Source organism: Falco punctatus (assembly GCF_963210335.1).
Source record: "Falco punctatus genome assembly, chromosome: 2".
Taxonomy (NCBI): domain Eukaryota; kingdom Metazoa; phylum Chordata; class Aves; order Falconiformes; family Falconidae; genus Falco; species Falco punctatus.
In genome coordinates, this window is record NC_137581.1 from 75,969,532 (window position 1) to 75,985,377 (window position 15,846).

At 37.3% G+C, this 15,846-nt stretch overlaps 1 protein-coding gene across 1 annotated transcript in view; it reads right to left on the minus strand.

Annotated features, from left to right (window-relative positions):
- Positions 1-2,714: 2,714 nt before the first annotated feature.
- RCAN1 (regulator of calcineurin 1) overlaps positions 2,715-15,846 on the minus strand; it is a 43,068-nt gene continuing 29,936 nt past the window's right edge. Inside the window, 3 exon segments of the mRNA XM_080374732.1 lie at positions 2,715-5,487; positions 8,543-8,702; positions 9,690-9,863. Of these exon segments, the coding sequence (XP_080230858.1) occupies positions 5,324-5,487; positions 8,543-8,702; positions 9,690-9,863 (498 nt within the window). The 3' untranslated portion in view covers positions 2,715-5,323.

The window sequence follows — 15,846 nt, forward strand, 5'->3', positions numbered from 1 at the left end:
AGGAACACACCTTGGGCATTAGGTGGATATAGGAAAAGTCCTTAGTTGCACTTAGAGGTTTTGTTCAAGCAGGATGTGGTAGTAATGAAACTGCAACCAGAACAAATTCCTGGTACAATTTCAATGGCAAGAAAACATGCAGACACTCAAAGTGTAGGCAGGTCCACACAAAGTTAAAAATAAAAGTTAAGGACATAAAGGACCTGCTTGGTAGATGGTACACAACAAACTCCAATATGTAGGAAGAAGGACAAAAAAAAGGTAAAGTGGAAGAAAGATTTCAAGATGGGACAAAAATATAAACTACCAAAAAACCCCACCTCAACAAATTCATTCTATGAAAAGGATTGAGACTATGAGGTGCAAGCTATAAATACATAATCACTCTAAATACGGAAGTGGTTATTGACAGACTCTAAATCTAGCAGAAAGAGCAGCACCAGACTGAAAACTACTGAAAAATTTCCCATCGGTGCTCCACCCCCCCCATGCTGTGCTACCAGCATACAAGACCTTTACAAAACCTTTGTAAAGCATGTAGCAACGTTCTGAAGCCACACACACTGAGCTGTACCTACCCTTGGATAACAGAAAAAGTTATTTCAGAAAGCAGATCTAGGAAATGCTTGTAAACCTCGGACTTTCGATCTTCTGGAAACATGGAATAACATATGGAAGAAGGGCAGGGTGAGAGCAGGAAGCAACATTAGGAAGAACTGGAGCTTCCTGAGCTGGTCTTTGAGAACCAGAAAGTCCAAAACTGAACAGGTGACATGATTGCATGAAGTGACGAAGTGCCACTTGGAGCCTATGTCTCTTCCTCCACCTGTTCAACATTTCACCTTAAACTCCCATCATTTTCTTTCTTTTCATACCTCAGATGGAGTGTACTACAGTAAAATGCAACCGGCGGTTACTTAAAAAAAAAAAAAAAAAAGGCGAGATGACAGAGATGCTATAATTTTAGGTATATAAATACAGACCAGGTAAGTGTCAAAAAAGCTTCAAGTGTAATAGTCACTACTTTATCAATGGAAATTTTGTCAGAGAAGATAAATTCAATCCTGCCAGATTCATCCTGTCACCTACTCATTAATCAACTCACCTTTAAGCAACTAAAGCAAGACCACAATGTACAGTACCTTGGGGGGTGTCTTATCTTTGTTTTTACTGGTGTTTTCTTCTTTTTAGACAGCCAATTATGAATTACTAAAAGCATTAAGCAGGAGTAATTTTCTGTGAAATGCTTCTAAAGTGTGTCGGGTAAGCCAGCATAAAAGCCATGATGATACAAATGCAACAACTGAACCCAAGACCTAGTGAGTTTCTGAACTTGGTCTATGTTTAGAGTAAAGGTCCACCCCTTGCTAACATTTTGCATGTTTGGAACTGGGAGAGTGTTTGGGACATACCAGAACAAGCAAGCAAGCTTTATAGATATAAATCACAATTTCAAGTTAAAGAACTTGTCTTCCCCAAGACATTCCTTCTAGTGTGACAAAGCAAACTTGACTAGGCAGGTGATTATGCCTAGGGCAAAATCTGTGTGCTGTAACTGTTAAAATGGTATGAGAGAGAGTTGCTGGAGTTCATTCCTTCCCCACCCTTGACAAGTCTGGACTAGACAAGAACAACTAATACACTTGTCCAGTATTTCAAATATCAAAGTTACTACACTTGTTGCTGCTCTGAAAAATAAAACCCTGATTAGAAACAAACTTTAGTCTTTCATGTTGTTAATTCCCCTTAGTAACAAGTAAGGTCCTTAACGTACTAACGCACGCACAAACATGTAATGCAATGATAGAAACGTGTATTACTAAGCTGGCAACAAGTCTTGCAAAATGACAAACACTAGTGATCACTTACAGATTTATGGAGATTGTGCATGCTATATTTATGCAGAGGGCAAATAACAGAACATAAGCCATACTTCCAAAAAGAAGAAATTAAGTCTTCCACATAAAGCAGGATGGCTCAGCTGGAATTGCTATTTCACCTTCTATCTGTTGCTAGGTCACTTAAGGACTAAGCTATTTCTATTACTCTATGCAGGAATTCCCCTGGAGGGGCCTGCTATTGAAGAGCAGCAACACTTTGTTATTTCAAACCACTTCTGCATATAGAACAATTTCTTACAAACATCAATACCTCCAAGTCATAAGTAAAGAAGAATGATAGGCATGAATACCAGTAACTCCTTTCTGCCATGGAAGGACTTCTCTCCTTAGCAAGGATGAAACCTATGCATTTTTGCACAGCATGTTTTGCAAGCCAAAGATGCTGTTACTAGGTAAAGCCACTTAAATGCTGATAGATTTTCATATTTCAGAAGTTTTTAAAATAGAATTATTCATGTTGTAGAAGAAAACTGGTTAGAATATTACGAACGCACAGGGATTTCTATAGAATAGTAAGATGTTGATATCTTTATTAGGAAGCACATTAACTTCAGGCACAGAAGAATCAGTTTTTAACTGGAATATTCTGGACTATGTTTTATTCATTAGTAGATTCTCATACTTTGATTGAGATCATGCAAGTCTCTTAAGCAGAAAGCTGGAAAGGTTTTCTCTGAATAAATTCATTTGGTTGGCAAGGATATGACCTGGGACAATATTCTTACCTTTTTCAAATCAGAAGTGTTCGGAAGCTTAAAGTTCAGATTTTGGCGCAAAATCTTCAAAGAGATTCATGCATGAAATACCACAACATTTACAAGAAGACAACAAAATATTTTAATTTAAATATGCCCCATACTATACAACTGTATAAAATATTGACTAAGCATTCATTTGAACATTAAAAAAAAAAACCAAACAGAAAAAGCAAGCAGCACACTGTAGTAATGATAACAGAAGGTGGCACAGGCCAGGATGTACAACCAGAAACACAGGCAAGTTACTGTCTCACAACCTTTGTTTATAATTACCACCAGAAGGGGAAAACACACTGTAACCATCGCAAGACTTCCCTGGTTTCTAGTGCCCACCTTATTAGGCAGATGTCAGTGTACTAAAATGATGAAAACCATATTGGTATTTAACATTCTGTTCTTTTTAATTGAAAGGTAGCACTGCTTTCTTAGGATTGCTAGGAAACAGAACAGCAGCTACCTAGGTTTCTAATGCAAAACTAATGCTTCAATTGGTAATGATAGAAAGACGTAAAAAGGACAGAACAGGAATTATTCCAACAATTTCAAATTGAATGAAATGAAACACTACATCCAGCAGTAATTTGAGAAGCATGGAAAAATACCTTGGAAAAGCTTAAAGGCAGTTGTGGCAAACCTACAAAGTTTCTCTCAGTTTTATTTATTGTGTGTTAGTAAGCAGTACACACATATCCAGCTGATTGTTACACCTCAGTAATACAAAATAACCTCATACACTCCCATGTCCATAAAACACAGCTCCAGCAATATACGGTATTAGCTCTTCTTGACACTGTTAACACTGAGATAGTGCCGCTTGAGTTAGGTCCAAGACAGACGCCAAATACCAGTGTTTCTTTCAGTTCACAGGGCATACCAATCAAAACAAGATCATAACTGCAAGTATTACTAAAAGTTCAATATATTCCTGCTCTCTGTAGACACAGGATATCAATTTCTATTTTGCTTTGTATAATGACGGGCCTTCAATAACACCACTTCTACACTGCGCCACAGCTTGGAATGGCCTCATTATACATCTTACTTCTTAAAATATATATTTTTTATTTAAAAAACAAGGTGTGAACCTGGGAATTTAAAGTCAATGTTTGCTTCAAATGGCACAGAATGAGTTTCTTTGTATTAATTCCAGCTACAAACTCATTCTAAGACCAACTGTGGCAAAAGCAAATCAACAGAGAACCATGCTTTGATTTCTAAAAACACACTGAGAAGCTTCAGACACCCCCCTTCTAAAACTGTAAGTGATATTTTCCCACAGATATCAGTTACTGTCTCTTAAAAAAAATACTGCAACTGTTTCAAAGTGAGGATCTCCATTTTAAAAAACAAGTAATAAAATACAATTCTGTCATCTTTCTTCCTCTAAACTTGCATGTCATGAGCTGTTGTCTTTAAACACTGACATATAAAAAACCCTAAAGCTTCTCCCACATAAACCCATTACTTAAGTATGCATCACTACTTGGCATTAAGCATTTCTAAATACCAGCTTAATTTGGAAGCAAAGCTAGCAAAGTTTATATCTATGGACAAAGCCAGTAGAAAAAGATACAAGTGTGCAGCTTGTAGAACAGTTCACGTCAGGAATGAATGAGGAAAAGGCACTCCACCCCTCTTCGCTGTTCTACACACTGCGTGCAATTTTTCAATCACTGTAAAACCTCTGCTCGTAACAATGCAGATTCACATACTGAGTTGAGTTCACATCTCTCCATTACCATTTTTTTCATTGAAAAATTAACATTTCTGTGAATAAGAAACATTAACTTTATTTATACATTTGAGTACTTTTTTTTTCCAAATGAGAAAGTCAAAGCTACCAAACAAATACTATTGAAGATATAAATTATCTGAACTTAAATAATTTAAAATCGACTTATTTAAACAACTTTCCTATTGCACATTTTTCCATTACTTTGCCAGATAAAACCCTATATAGTCATTCAAAAGGTTAAAATTTTAAAAGCACGAGTTACACAGCACCAAAATAAGGTGCCGAAAAAACTGTAAGCCTGCTGGAAAAATGAGTGCCAATAAAACCAAATATAAATATATATGTATATACACATCTAGTAGTAAGTCCAGGATGATAAGATAATAAATACTTTAAACAATTTCCCAGATTTCCAGAAACATGTCAGAAACTATAGAAAATAATGCAAAGTTACTTTAGGAGACCAAGAATACACATGCACAAAATCTATAATAAGAAAAAGTTTTACAATTCTCATACTTTAATCTTCAAAACCACCTCCGTTATCGCTATATACTCCACACAATGACTAGCCTATTATTTTGAGGATTTACATCAGTCAGAACAAAGCAAGCTTCCCCCATTTGCTTTATAATGGAACAGCCTACAGTACCCCCAAAAAAGTAAACCTAGTTTTTCCTGTTATGTCTCAAAAGGTCATCTTCTGCCTATCTTTTGTTCCTAGTGATCTGGGAATGCACTCATGACATCCATCAACTTGCAGCATGAAAAATAAGGATGAAAATTCCTTTATATTTTTCTGAGCAAACATATTGGAATTTCTCCTACTATAACTGCTGCTGTTGCCACCAAACCTATGACCTGCTGTTTCCACAGTAAATGTTTCCCTTGCATATGTCTACTTGTAACCTTGGAAAAACAACAGCAGTTCAACTTAAATGGGTAGGAGTATAATCTGGCCTTCTTGTCTGAATAATTTTTGGTTTGGGTTTCTTTGTTTCTTCTTCCACATCATTTTCCTGGTCACTCTCACACACGTGGACGACAACACTAGGAGTAGTGTCAGTTGCAGCATGTAGTTCATACTTTTCTCCTGTAAGTTAAAATATTAGCAAACCTGGTTAAAAAGGATCTATTCTATAGAAAAAGTATAAAAGGAATTAATAAAAATAAAAGAATATGTAAAAATGTGCAAGTAATACACTGACAAAAGCCTAATTCCACAACACTTCAGACTGTGCAGGCAGCTGCATTGCCAAGTCATGTTCACCACCCTCAAGTATTTAGGTTCTGTTTTCAAAGCAACATAGCTCAGCTGCTCACTTGAAAGCAAGTTTACATAAATCACCCTAGGCATTCAAGAAAGCATTCTGCATGAGCAGGCATAAATTTTCTTGGTGGGTTTTTGTCATTTTAAAGCATAAAACATTTTCTATACACTGTACCATATTCAGGAAGACTTTGTTTTCCTGAATGATGGCAAAACTACAGGACCTTCCTTCCCCCAAAATCCTTTTACTGTTAAGAAAGCTGGATGCAGTTCTTCCCACCTCAGAGGTGCGCTAAGACTGTTCTAGCATTCAGCAGAGCTAGACAGCAAGCTTCATACCTATATAATGTGAAACACAATACACCTATATAATGTGAAACACAATACAATCAGTGTGTAGAAGTGCTATGACACAAATTTTATTAACCACTGATCTGAAATCTGTTTTTTCCATAACAAAGAATTTGTTTTAAATCTAACTAGGTGTTAAATAATTTAATCTTCCATTAGATCAGAGAAAGAGCAAACTATTTCTTTTTACCCCTTCTCTGGTCAGCTACCTTGAATTTTGTTTCTTGTTACTTTATAATCATTACCTCTCTGTGGAAAGAACAGTCTCCATTAAGACCATTACGGTTATCTGTACATCAGCTGCTCAAAAGAGCTAACACCCATGGCAAGCAGCACACACTAGTGTGTCAAGGCTCTGAAGTGGTCTCTGCTCTGTTTCCCCAAGAACTTTAGGAAAGGTAACTGGCACAAAGGGCAGTTCCATAGAAGAAAAGGCTTTTGCCTCCAGTTCTTCAGAAACACACAAGCCACTGGGATAAAGTAACCACTGCCTTGCTCCTGGGTACCAAGTCATTAACTCCATGTTCCAATGGACATCACAGTCAAGAGGCAGAGCTTTACAGGGCTCAACGTTTCACAATATAAATGAAAAATCTCATGGAAAAACAGGATCGCAGATCTTCCAATGACCTTACTGCAGGGCATCTCCATAACAGAACTTTCAGGGGAAAAAAGGACCAGCTTTTACTGCTTAGTAAATGCTTATGTATTTATTTTAAGACTTGCAGGGTGGGGTTTTTTTGTACTGCTAAAACTTAAAAGAAATGCCTGTAGTAAAGAAAGCAGCACTCACGGGGCAAGCTCTGAACTTTCATAAAAATCAGTAAGCTGCAACATTATTTATTTATTCATTCCATGTGCTCCGTCAAAAAACTTTTATTCCAGTGAGCAGAGTCTCATGGGACTTCTCTTTCAAAAACTGATTTCAGGAAAACAAAATCTTTGAAAAAACATTCAGTATGTCAGCTGTAATCTTGACAGATGGTTTTAAAGACCTACATGCAGGCTCATCTGCTTAGTTTACATATTTCTGGATAAACAAATTATTTGTGGCAGCATTTTATACCTCCACTTCTAACTGTAGTATCTTTCCTATAAATTGTTCTTGCCGTTATAATTCACTCACCATTTAAAAGATGGTATTTATTAAAAACTGGCAATAATCTACCCCAATTTTTATGCCAGCATAAGCATAGATTTTTTGTCCTTCCACAAACTGCAAAGGGCTGAATTTTCACAGGTAAAAATAATTCCCCAGCGGTTTGTGAGATGCCCGTTACTTTCACTAGAATCTTTGGGTATCACCAGCGTACAGTCAACCATAAACTGCTACATAGAAAGCTGATGCATGAGGAATAAAAGTCCTGCCCTACCCTCTTCTCCATCCTTTACTACTGACATAATAAGACGCATTCCCCAAGCTGGTAGGTAAACAGCTATATAAAAATACTACAGTAAAATGATTTAGACTATAGTTTTTATTCTCTTTGGTACTGCTACTAAATTTGGCCATTTTTTCTCTCCCCTAAACTTAATAGTACAGTTGCAAACAAGTTAAATCAGAGTTATAGAACTTGGGAAATATAATTTGCACCAATTCTCATTAAGAAGGTTGTCTTAACAGAGATCTAAAATGACATGAAGGAACGCAATCATTAATCACTGAAAAGTGGAACCATATTTAAAATAAAAACTTCAATTTAGTGAAATTTTACATCTATTTCTGAAAGCAGTACTTGGTTTAAAACACAAGTAGCAGGTAGAACTGTTTCTCCTATCTGTTGTGCTATCTATTTTTAATAAATAGACCTATAAACATGGTTAGATGAAATGACAAACACTTATGGAACAACACTAGAAATAAGTGGCAAGTGTACGTCCTTAATATCTCCTTTACTTTGGACAAGGGCGGGGGGGGGGGGGGGGGGGGGCGGGGAAGAGGAACCTGACATAAACTTTATTGCTTTCATAGGGTAAAGCTATCACAGAGTTTCCAATAAATGAATGAATTGCAGCAGATGATAATTAGAAGGAGCAAGGAGTGGCAGAAACTTCTCCCTCTTAACTCCAAAAGAAGACTGAGTTGATACTGATCATTTCCCCTCCTACACATACTGTATCTCAGATGCAGAGGTAATTCTAGCACAGAGCCACACAGCTGTTAATGGTTGATTGTCTCAATCTGAAACAGGACTTTCCCATCCCTTCTAAACTTATACAACTACACAATTGCCTCTTCATTTTTAGGAAGCTGCTTCTTGAAGTCTGATTAACATGCTAATATATTACTGAAGCAACATTCATACTCTCTACAAGCCCCAAAACAGAGCACATTGTGGAGGTCTGGGCCTTCCAAGTGATCCTGTGGAATTACAGTGTGCACAAGAAACCACCATTTACTAACACTTTTTCTGATATCACGGATTTAATTGGTAGGTAGCAATTCATTTAAGAAGTTCTAGAAATTCAGAAAGTTTTGAAAGGTGTTTTACCCAACCAAAATTCTAGTGTTTCTACTCCTCCTTACCTGGTCCTAACTTGGAGATGGCATATAAAAGGTCATAGTTAATAACTGGAGTAGCATCTTCTACTTGCTTCCAATCAACAGGTGGAGAGGCAGGAGGTGAAATCAAGAACTGTTTATCTGGATTTGGTGGTGCCAAATGTGAACTTCCAATGTGCAGAGTCTGAAAAAAGCATAAAAGCAAAAGCTGTTTCACTATTATCAATGAAACCATCATTCATGAGGAGTTTTAAGGTTTGGAGAGATGTTATGCTGTAACAGGCACTCAAGGTGGCAGCATGTAACTATACTATTGAAGAGAGCTATATGAAAGACCCAGTATACAAAATACAGACAAGCCACCACATTCATTAACTCTGATGAAACATGCAATGAAGTATGCACATCCGCATCTTCTCATTATGGAGCTTTACAAAAATTTCACCAGAAAATATCTGCCCTTAAAATACTGAAATAGGAGGAAGCTGGATATGGGCTTTAAGGCCTAATGACAAATGGTGTTGAAACTCATTACCACAAGTGAGAGTGGTGAGAATTCTAGAAGGTATATAAATAAACTGGCTCCTTCAGGACTGTCCCTAGGGACATCTGAAACAGACACACATAGATTAATTTTCCCATTAAATTTACGGAGGAAAATACACAGCAGCTACCAAAACGTACCCAGATTACCAGAACCTGAGAGTTTTGCATCTTTAGCAGTGGATGCTAGTCAGCTATGTTGCTGCACTGATGCTGATCTGCAAGTACAAATATGTGCTAAACAAACGATTTGCAGTAACAAGAGTAGGATCAACAGGCAGAATCCTGAATGTGCAGCTCTCTACACTTTGGATTCCCTCAGATACTACCTGAGCACACGTGTGTGTGTGTGTGTACTGTTGACAGAGCACACTTTGCTTCCCCCACCCCACTAAACTCTATTCCTATTACTATCGTCTATTCCCTTTCCCCAAGGTTATCAAAACAATACAGGAGACAAATGCAAAACTATGCAACAGTCTCCAAATACTTGTAGGTTTGGAACAATCTGTGATTCTTTAATCAAATAAAAAAATTAACAGTGTTTATTAGCATGATTGAAGACCTGTGGAAGCTTATCGTGAGTTATGCTTTAGTACCTTGTAAGGATAATCACAAAAACACTTACCTGAGCAAAATACAGTTTTATTTCCTTTCCAAGGAACTCTGTCTTGTGCAACTGGATCCTAGCATCTGCTGCAGATAAAGGGTTACTGAAATTTATTCGTACTCTTTTGAAGCTCTTAAAATACTGAAAGGTGGTATCTCTGTCGTATGTTCTAAACAGCGACTCAAATTTGGCCTGAAAAGAAGGGAGCAGAGAAGAAAGTGAATAGACAAACTATACATTTTCTCTAAAAAAATACAGAAATAAATTGCAGTTACTAGTAGGGGCATACTACCACTCTTGAATATTGATGTATTTATAACAGCTTAGATTTAGGTTTTTTCTCTTTTATAATGAATTTTTCTAACCTATCATTGTTTCTCTACAGCAGCTTTTTTCTTCCTTATTAAAAAATAGATTATCATCATTAATGACGTGTTGGACGTCATACTCTGAGATAGCAACATACTAGAAACAGTAGTATTAGTAAGATACTGAAAACAAATGCTTGTCTTATAAAATTAATATCCAAAGGCCTTGAAAAAAGTCTGCCAAGCATGCCTTTGTCTATGTGTGCAATTTTCAAGGAAGCCAACACAACAGTTTTAATAGAGAAAAAAATAAAGCATATTGCAAGCTAAATGTAATTTTCTTCAGTGACTCAGCATGCATAATGAAGTTCATGAACATCTGGTTTAATAGCTGCTACTTTCATTTAGGAAAACGAACATATTACTGAACTCTAGTTTAATAGCCTCTTCTATTTCTGGAACCAAATTCTCAAAAGGCTCCCACTATGTTTAAAAAATAATAACAATCTTGAAGTACTAACTATACAGCTCCTGAAGGGTCTTTGACACACCTTCTGTTTTGACTGTGTGGTAAGAGTAGGAACTGGACCAAAACTCCTATCTTCATAGATCTTCAGTTGAGTTACTTTGCTGTCCTTTTGGCATGAAAAGACCAAAGCACCTTTACCAACAGCTGGCTATCTCCATTTTGCACTTCAGGTTTGTGCTCCTAGGGCATCTATGCAAACCCAACTTGCCTATATTTCATATCTTTTTTATGACAACTGCTTACACTCTTACTTCAGGACGCCGGACCAAAGGAGGAGGAGAAAGAAACAGGAGGTTCTGAAGTGGCCATGCTCTTGCCAAGTGAGCTTTCAGGCTCACACTGAGAACACAGTAACCAGTCACAAACCTTATTTCAACAATGGCATGAGATCAAGCATTCAGATTTCAGATACTTTCAAGTATCTTCTCTTCATAAAAGCTTACTAGAAGTTCAATACAAAGCCAAAATAAACAACTATGTAAAATCACATTGCTTCATTTTTTTTTTTACTGTTAGAATTTGACTTAGGAAAAAAGCAACAAAGATTACATAAGAAGGCAGCAATTACTCCAAAATTTCATTTTCCTTCCTGAAAAGCTCTGCTTCACAGACTCACCACAGCTGTACAGAACCACTATATTTCAAAGATATTTTAAAATATCAAGGCTGTCCTGCCCCTGTCTGCTGAGCCACACTTAAGCTTCTTCAAAATGAGCTCTAAAACAAGACCAGGACCCTCTGCACACATAGCTTGTATTTGTTAACCTCCTCTACTCCAGAAAGAGCTGGATGCAACCATGAGAAATAAGCCAAACCCACACTAATTGCATTTTGAAGTTCACGTTCAACATTTAAATTCAGGGAGTACCTGCAAGATTTGTGCAATATATATAGTTTTTAAAATATGTGTGATTATAGAGGTCATAAATGTCATTCTATCAACACAACACTAAGCAAAAAGTTATTTTTGTCCTTAAGATATCTCAGCAGTCAACATTCCGCTGTATCAGGACTGGATTACTCTACATTATATTAAGTCTAATCAGTTAAATATAAATCCAAAAGGACTTCTTATAGTGTTAACATTATGCTCTTAACTACATTGCCAGCCAAAAAAACCCATGAAAAGTGTGAATTGTACTAAAAGTTATGTGACTCTTACTACCAAAACTACTATTTAAACGCTTGCTGAAAACACATATGCAAGAGAAGAATACACTATACAGATAGTCAAGACAGGCTGGAGGTAAACTTCTGATCGTTTTCAAAAACACATAGCTTAAGATCTAATAACTTCCAGAACAGTCATTTATATCAGAGCATATTGTTGCAGACTTGTATGACCCAAGACCCTTACATCAAACTGAAGTTTTCTTACAAGTCAAAAAGCTATCAAGGCATCTATATTTTAAACAGTGTGAATCAGCACCTATATACTTCAGTATTCCAATAGTTTGCAAAAATAAAACACAAAAGATAAAGCATACCCTTGTTTCTGCTTGATTGAAGACATCACTATCTGCCACACAGGCAATCAGAGAACTAAAACTGTAGTTAAAATTTCTAAAATGCATTTTGTGCTTTGCCAAAGCGATGCTTGCTGTTCCACAGAAACCAATGACTTTTAAGGAAGCCGTTGGTCCTGCAGGCAGCGTTTATAAGGGAAACAAGTCCAGCCCCTAAAAAAAAAAAAAAAAAAAAAAAAAAAAAAAAAAGGAAGGTTTCAGAGCATCCTGTATGTGACAGCGAATTCCTGAACAAAGTCCTGCATGCTTTAAGGCAGTCAGGAACAAAATGTAAGCTGGGACTGGAAAGAGGTGACGTCAGCACATTAGTCAGCTTCCCTATGCTAATTACCAGTGCTCGGGAGGATGGAAAAAACAGCTGAGGTTTGCACAGCAGCTGCTTTATCAAGCCTCTTGCAGCATAGTTTCCACTGGTAGTAATTCCATTCAGTGCTCAGACAACATGCTCTTCACTGGAATGGGACAAACCATCTTAAGATGGAAAATGTTACTGCTAAAGGACCAAAGTCTAGAGTAATAGGCTGTAATTAGCCAGGAGGGAAATTTCAAGACTTTGGAACGGAAAACAAATCCCTCAGGTCAATAGCTTTTGGTAATTTTGTGGAAAAAATACACAGACTGAAATGTAGAGATTAGGAGGAATTGATTTTGGAAAATACTTTTTCCCCCCATTACAGCGAGAATTCATTTTGAAGATTTCTTCAAAGCAACTATGTGAACTAATTACCATTCTCACTTTATTAAAAACTCATTCTGAGCCTCAAACTGTTGAGGTGTTTTGTTTGGGGATGGTTTGGGGTTGGGATTGGGTTGGTTTTTTTCCCCCTTTTTTATTTAATAACAGGAGCTTCATCAGAATTCTGCTGGCAGAGTTTTAAGAGGCAACCTGAACTACTGACAGCAGTGATGAGGTATGAAGCCTACATTTCTGACATTTTATGCTTTATTTGTATCCCAGTTACACAACATTTCCCAAAAAGTAGCACAGGAACAGTTTTTTTGGGTGGTGGGTTTTGGTTTTGCTTTTGTGGGGATTTTTGTTTCTTTGGTTTTGTGGTTTGCTTCGTTTAAAAAAATCATTAACACTTAAAGTAATTCATTAAGTTTAAACAGAAGCTTTTGCAAGCTATTTGGAACTCTCCTATGCAACATCCAATCAAAATTTACAATTAAGTCAAAATCCTAAGTGTAGTTCATTTTACTATAACATAGGGCTACAACAGAAGCATCAAGTTTTATGAAATACTACAAACAAGAGGCAGCCATAAGATTACAAATCTTATTTCATAAATATTTCATCAGGTATAACTATTCACACGAATAGCCTTCCCTATTTACATGGGCTCTACTTACTTGCTTAATTAAGGACGTTTACTGTTCCACAGGCTAAAATCCCCATTTAGTAGTCAAAATCTCTGCTATTGTAAAGTTACCTTAGCATGAAAGACTACTCAAGACCAACTTCCTAGCACCATTTTTCAGAAGCCCTCACTTAAGCATAAGCTCAGCTCAGTCAAACAGAAGGTGCTCTCTGAAGGACAACTCAACAAGTATAGATGCTGTCAGTGAGATCAAAATCAACTCTGAAAAAAAGAAAGAGATTACAGTACTCCAGGAGAACCTAACATACTGGGTACCTGACAGACAAAGATAGGAAGAAACAGCAGCTCCTTTCCTCTCCCCAAGCTCACAGGAACACTGTCCAGATCTGGACTGGGCACACATACAGTGAGAACAGGTCTGAGTTCCCAAGCCCATGACCTGTACCCAGAAACACAGATCCTTAAGAAGAGGATTCATAAACATCCATCATGTCAAATCACCTGAGCTCACACTGAAAATCACGCCGAGTATGTCTTGAATCCTGCCCTTGCCCTGGAATTAGGTTGTTGAGTATCTTAAAGACTTCAGAAGTGGAAGCACTATGCATGACTCCATAGACCAGCGGTCAGGATGCTCATCTGGAAAATATGGCCGTGAATCACCTGAGCGTAAAACAAAAACAAGCTTTCCACATACTAGATGAATGTTATAGCTACTGATAAGAAAGTAAAGAAGGTTCCCCCCTTAACCTACTACTGAGTCAGTCATTTGGCACACTCTGAGGCTACAGAGGTGACTGCAGCATCTCTGTGGGTGACAGGTGGAAAGAATACCTCTTTTGTAGAGCATCATTTGGCCTACACAGGAGGCAGTTTGAGCTGCTCAACAGAACGAAGCTTTCGGCAGCCTAGCTGCAGACCTTTATACAGCTAAGTGTGTCAAAGCTTCCTAGCAGTCCAGTGATTGTATAAGTCTTCAAAAGCCTTATTTTGGACTTCACAGTTGAAAGTAGGACAGGTAGATCCTAGGCACTTGTATCTCTTTAACTCTAGACTTACATTTTTATGCCCAGATCCCATGAAGAGTAAGACATTAAAAATACCTCTGATTGCTATCCTCAAGGCCACCAACACATTACTGAGACTCAAGGAAAATGACTTTTCAAGGCTTACTACAGCCATCTTTCAAATATAACTTTATTACTGAAAACAGGACAACAGCCTGCTGTATTACTGTTAGCTGTAAACAAACCATTTTTGAGAACATTTAACATCTCACAAAACAGATTTTTCACAGTGTTCTCCAGATTTAAAATATACATTGAGTTTTCTACTGATACACAGTAGCTTTTTACTTTGGCCATTTAAAAAGACCAAGAAAAGAAACTAGTTCTACTCTGTTCCATTTTATCATTATCAACATTATTTTTTTGGTAAGGTGCCGTCACCAATAACTCTTAAAGAAACAGGGGGCAGGGAGGTTGCATACTAAAAATCCATTTGCAACACAGAATAAACCAGGAACTAGGTGGGGGTGGGTTTTGGGGGTTTGTTTTTTGGTTTTTTTTTTTTTTGGTGGGGAGTTTACAGAATTCATGTTGAAGTGGTCTAATATCCTTACTGATATGCTTGATTAGAAAAAAAACGCAGTCTACAGTGTCTTGATTACTGGATTAAATAAACTACCTTGAATTATTAAAAAACAAACATAAGGACATACTTTCTCAAAATAAAATAAAAAAAAATATCACTACCCCTGCTTCATTTATTGAAGTGCTATTTAGGGTAGCAGCATTATGTTGAGGGCCCTGAGATCTACTGTAGAAATCAAGAGTCAAAGTTACAAAACCACCATTACAAAATCCTGAACAGTGTTGCAATGTTTCTTCTGGCATGTTCAGGTCCTGTAACATTTGCTAACCACATGCTAACGAACTGTCTGGAACAAGAACATGGCAAGACTATCAGAACTTCTAGATTAGACATTCTGATACTTATCAGAGCGCAGTTTTTCATCCCAGAGACTTCTGCTTTCTGTCTTCTCTTTGAGACTCCCTAGTGACCTACACAAAGAGAACAAGGGCATGGAGACCACCTGCGTAGATATTTGCTGTCATCTAGACACCAAATAATGTCTGATATTAAAGAACACAAACTTCATCAGTGCAACAGGATGCTGCTGTACTTTGGGCAACAAGAATCAGGGAAAGCAAATGGGTAAGAATAGTATGACATGGGTCAGCCCTGCTTCCTCAGGTTTCACCTTTCCCTTGAAAGGTACAGACTCTGGAGCTCAAGTTTTAAAAGCTGAGTTTTAAAAATTGCAGACAAGATGCTCAATGAAGACCTAAATTACTCCGTAACATCAATAGCACCTGACAGATTCTCCACTAGTAAGACTTCCCAGGCAGAGAAATTTAACACAGACCATTTTTTGATTACTTTTGGGGGTGAAAAGAGAAACAAGGAGTCAAATGAGCGTATGGAAGA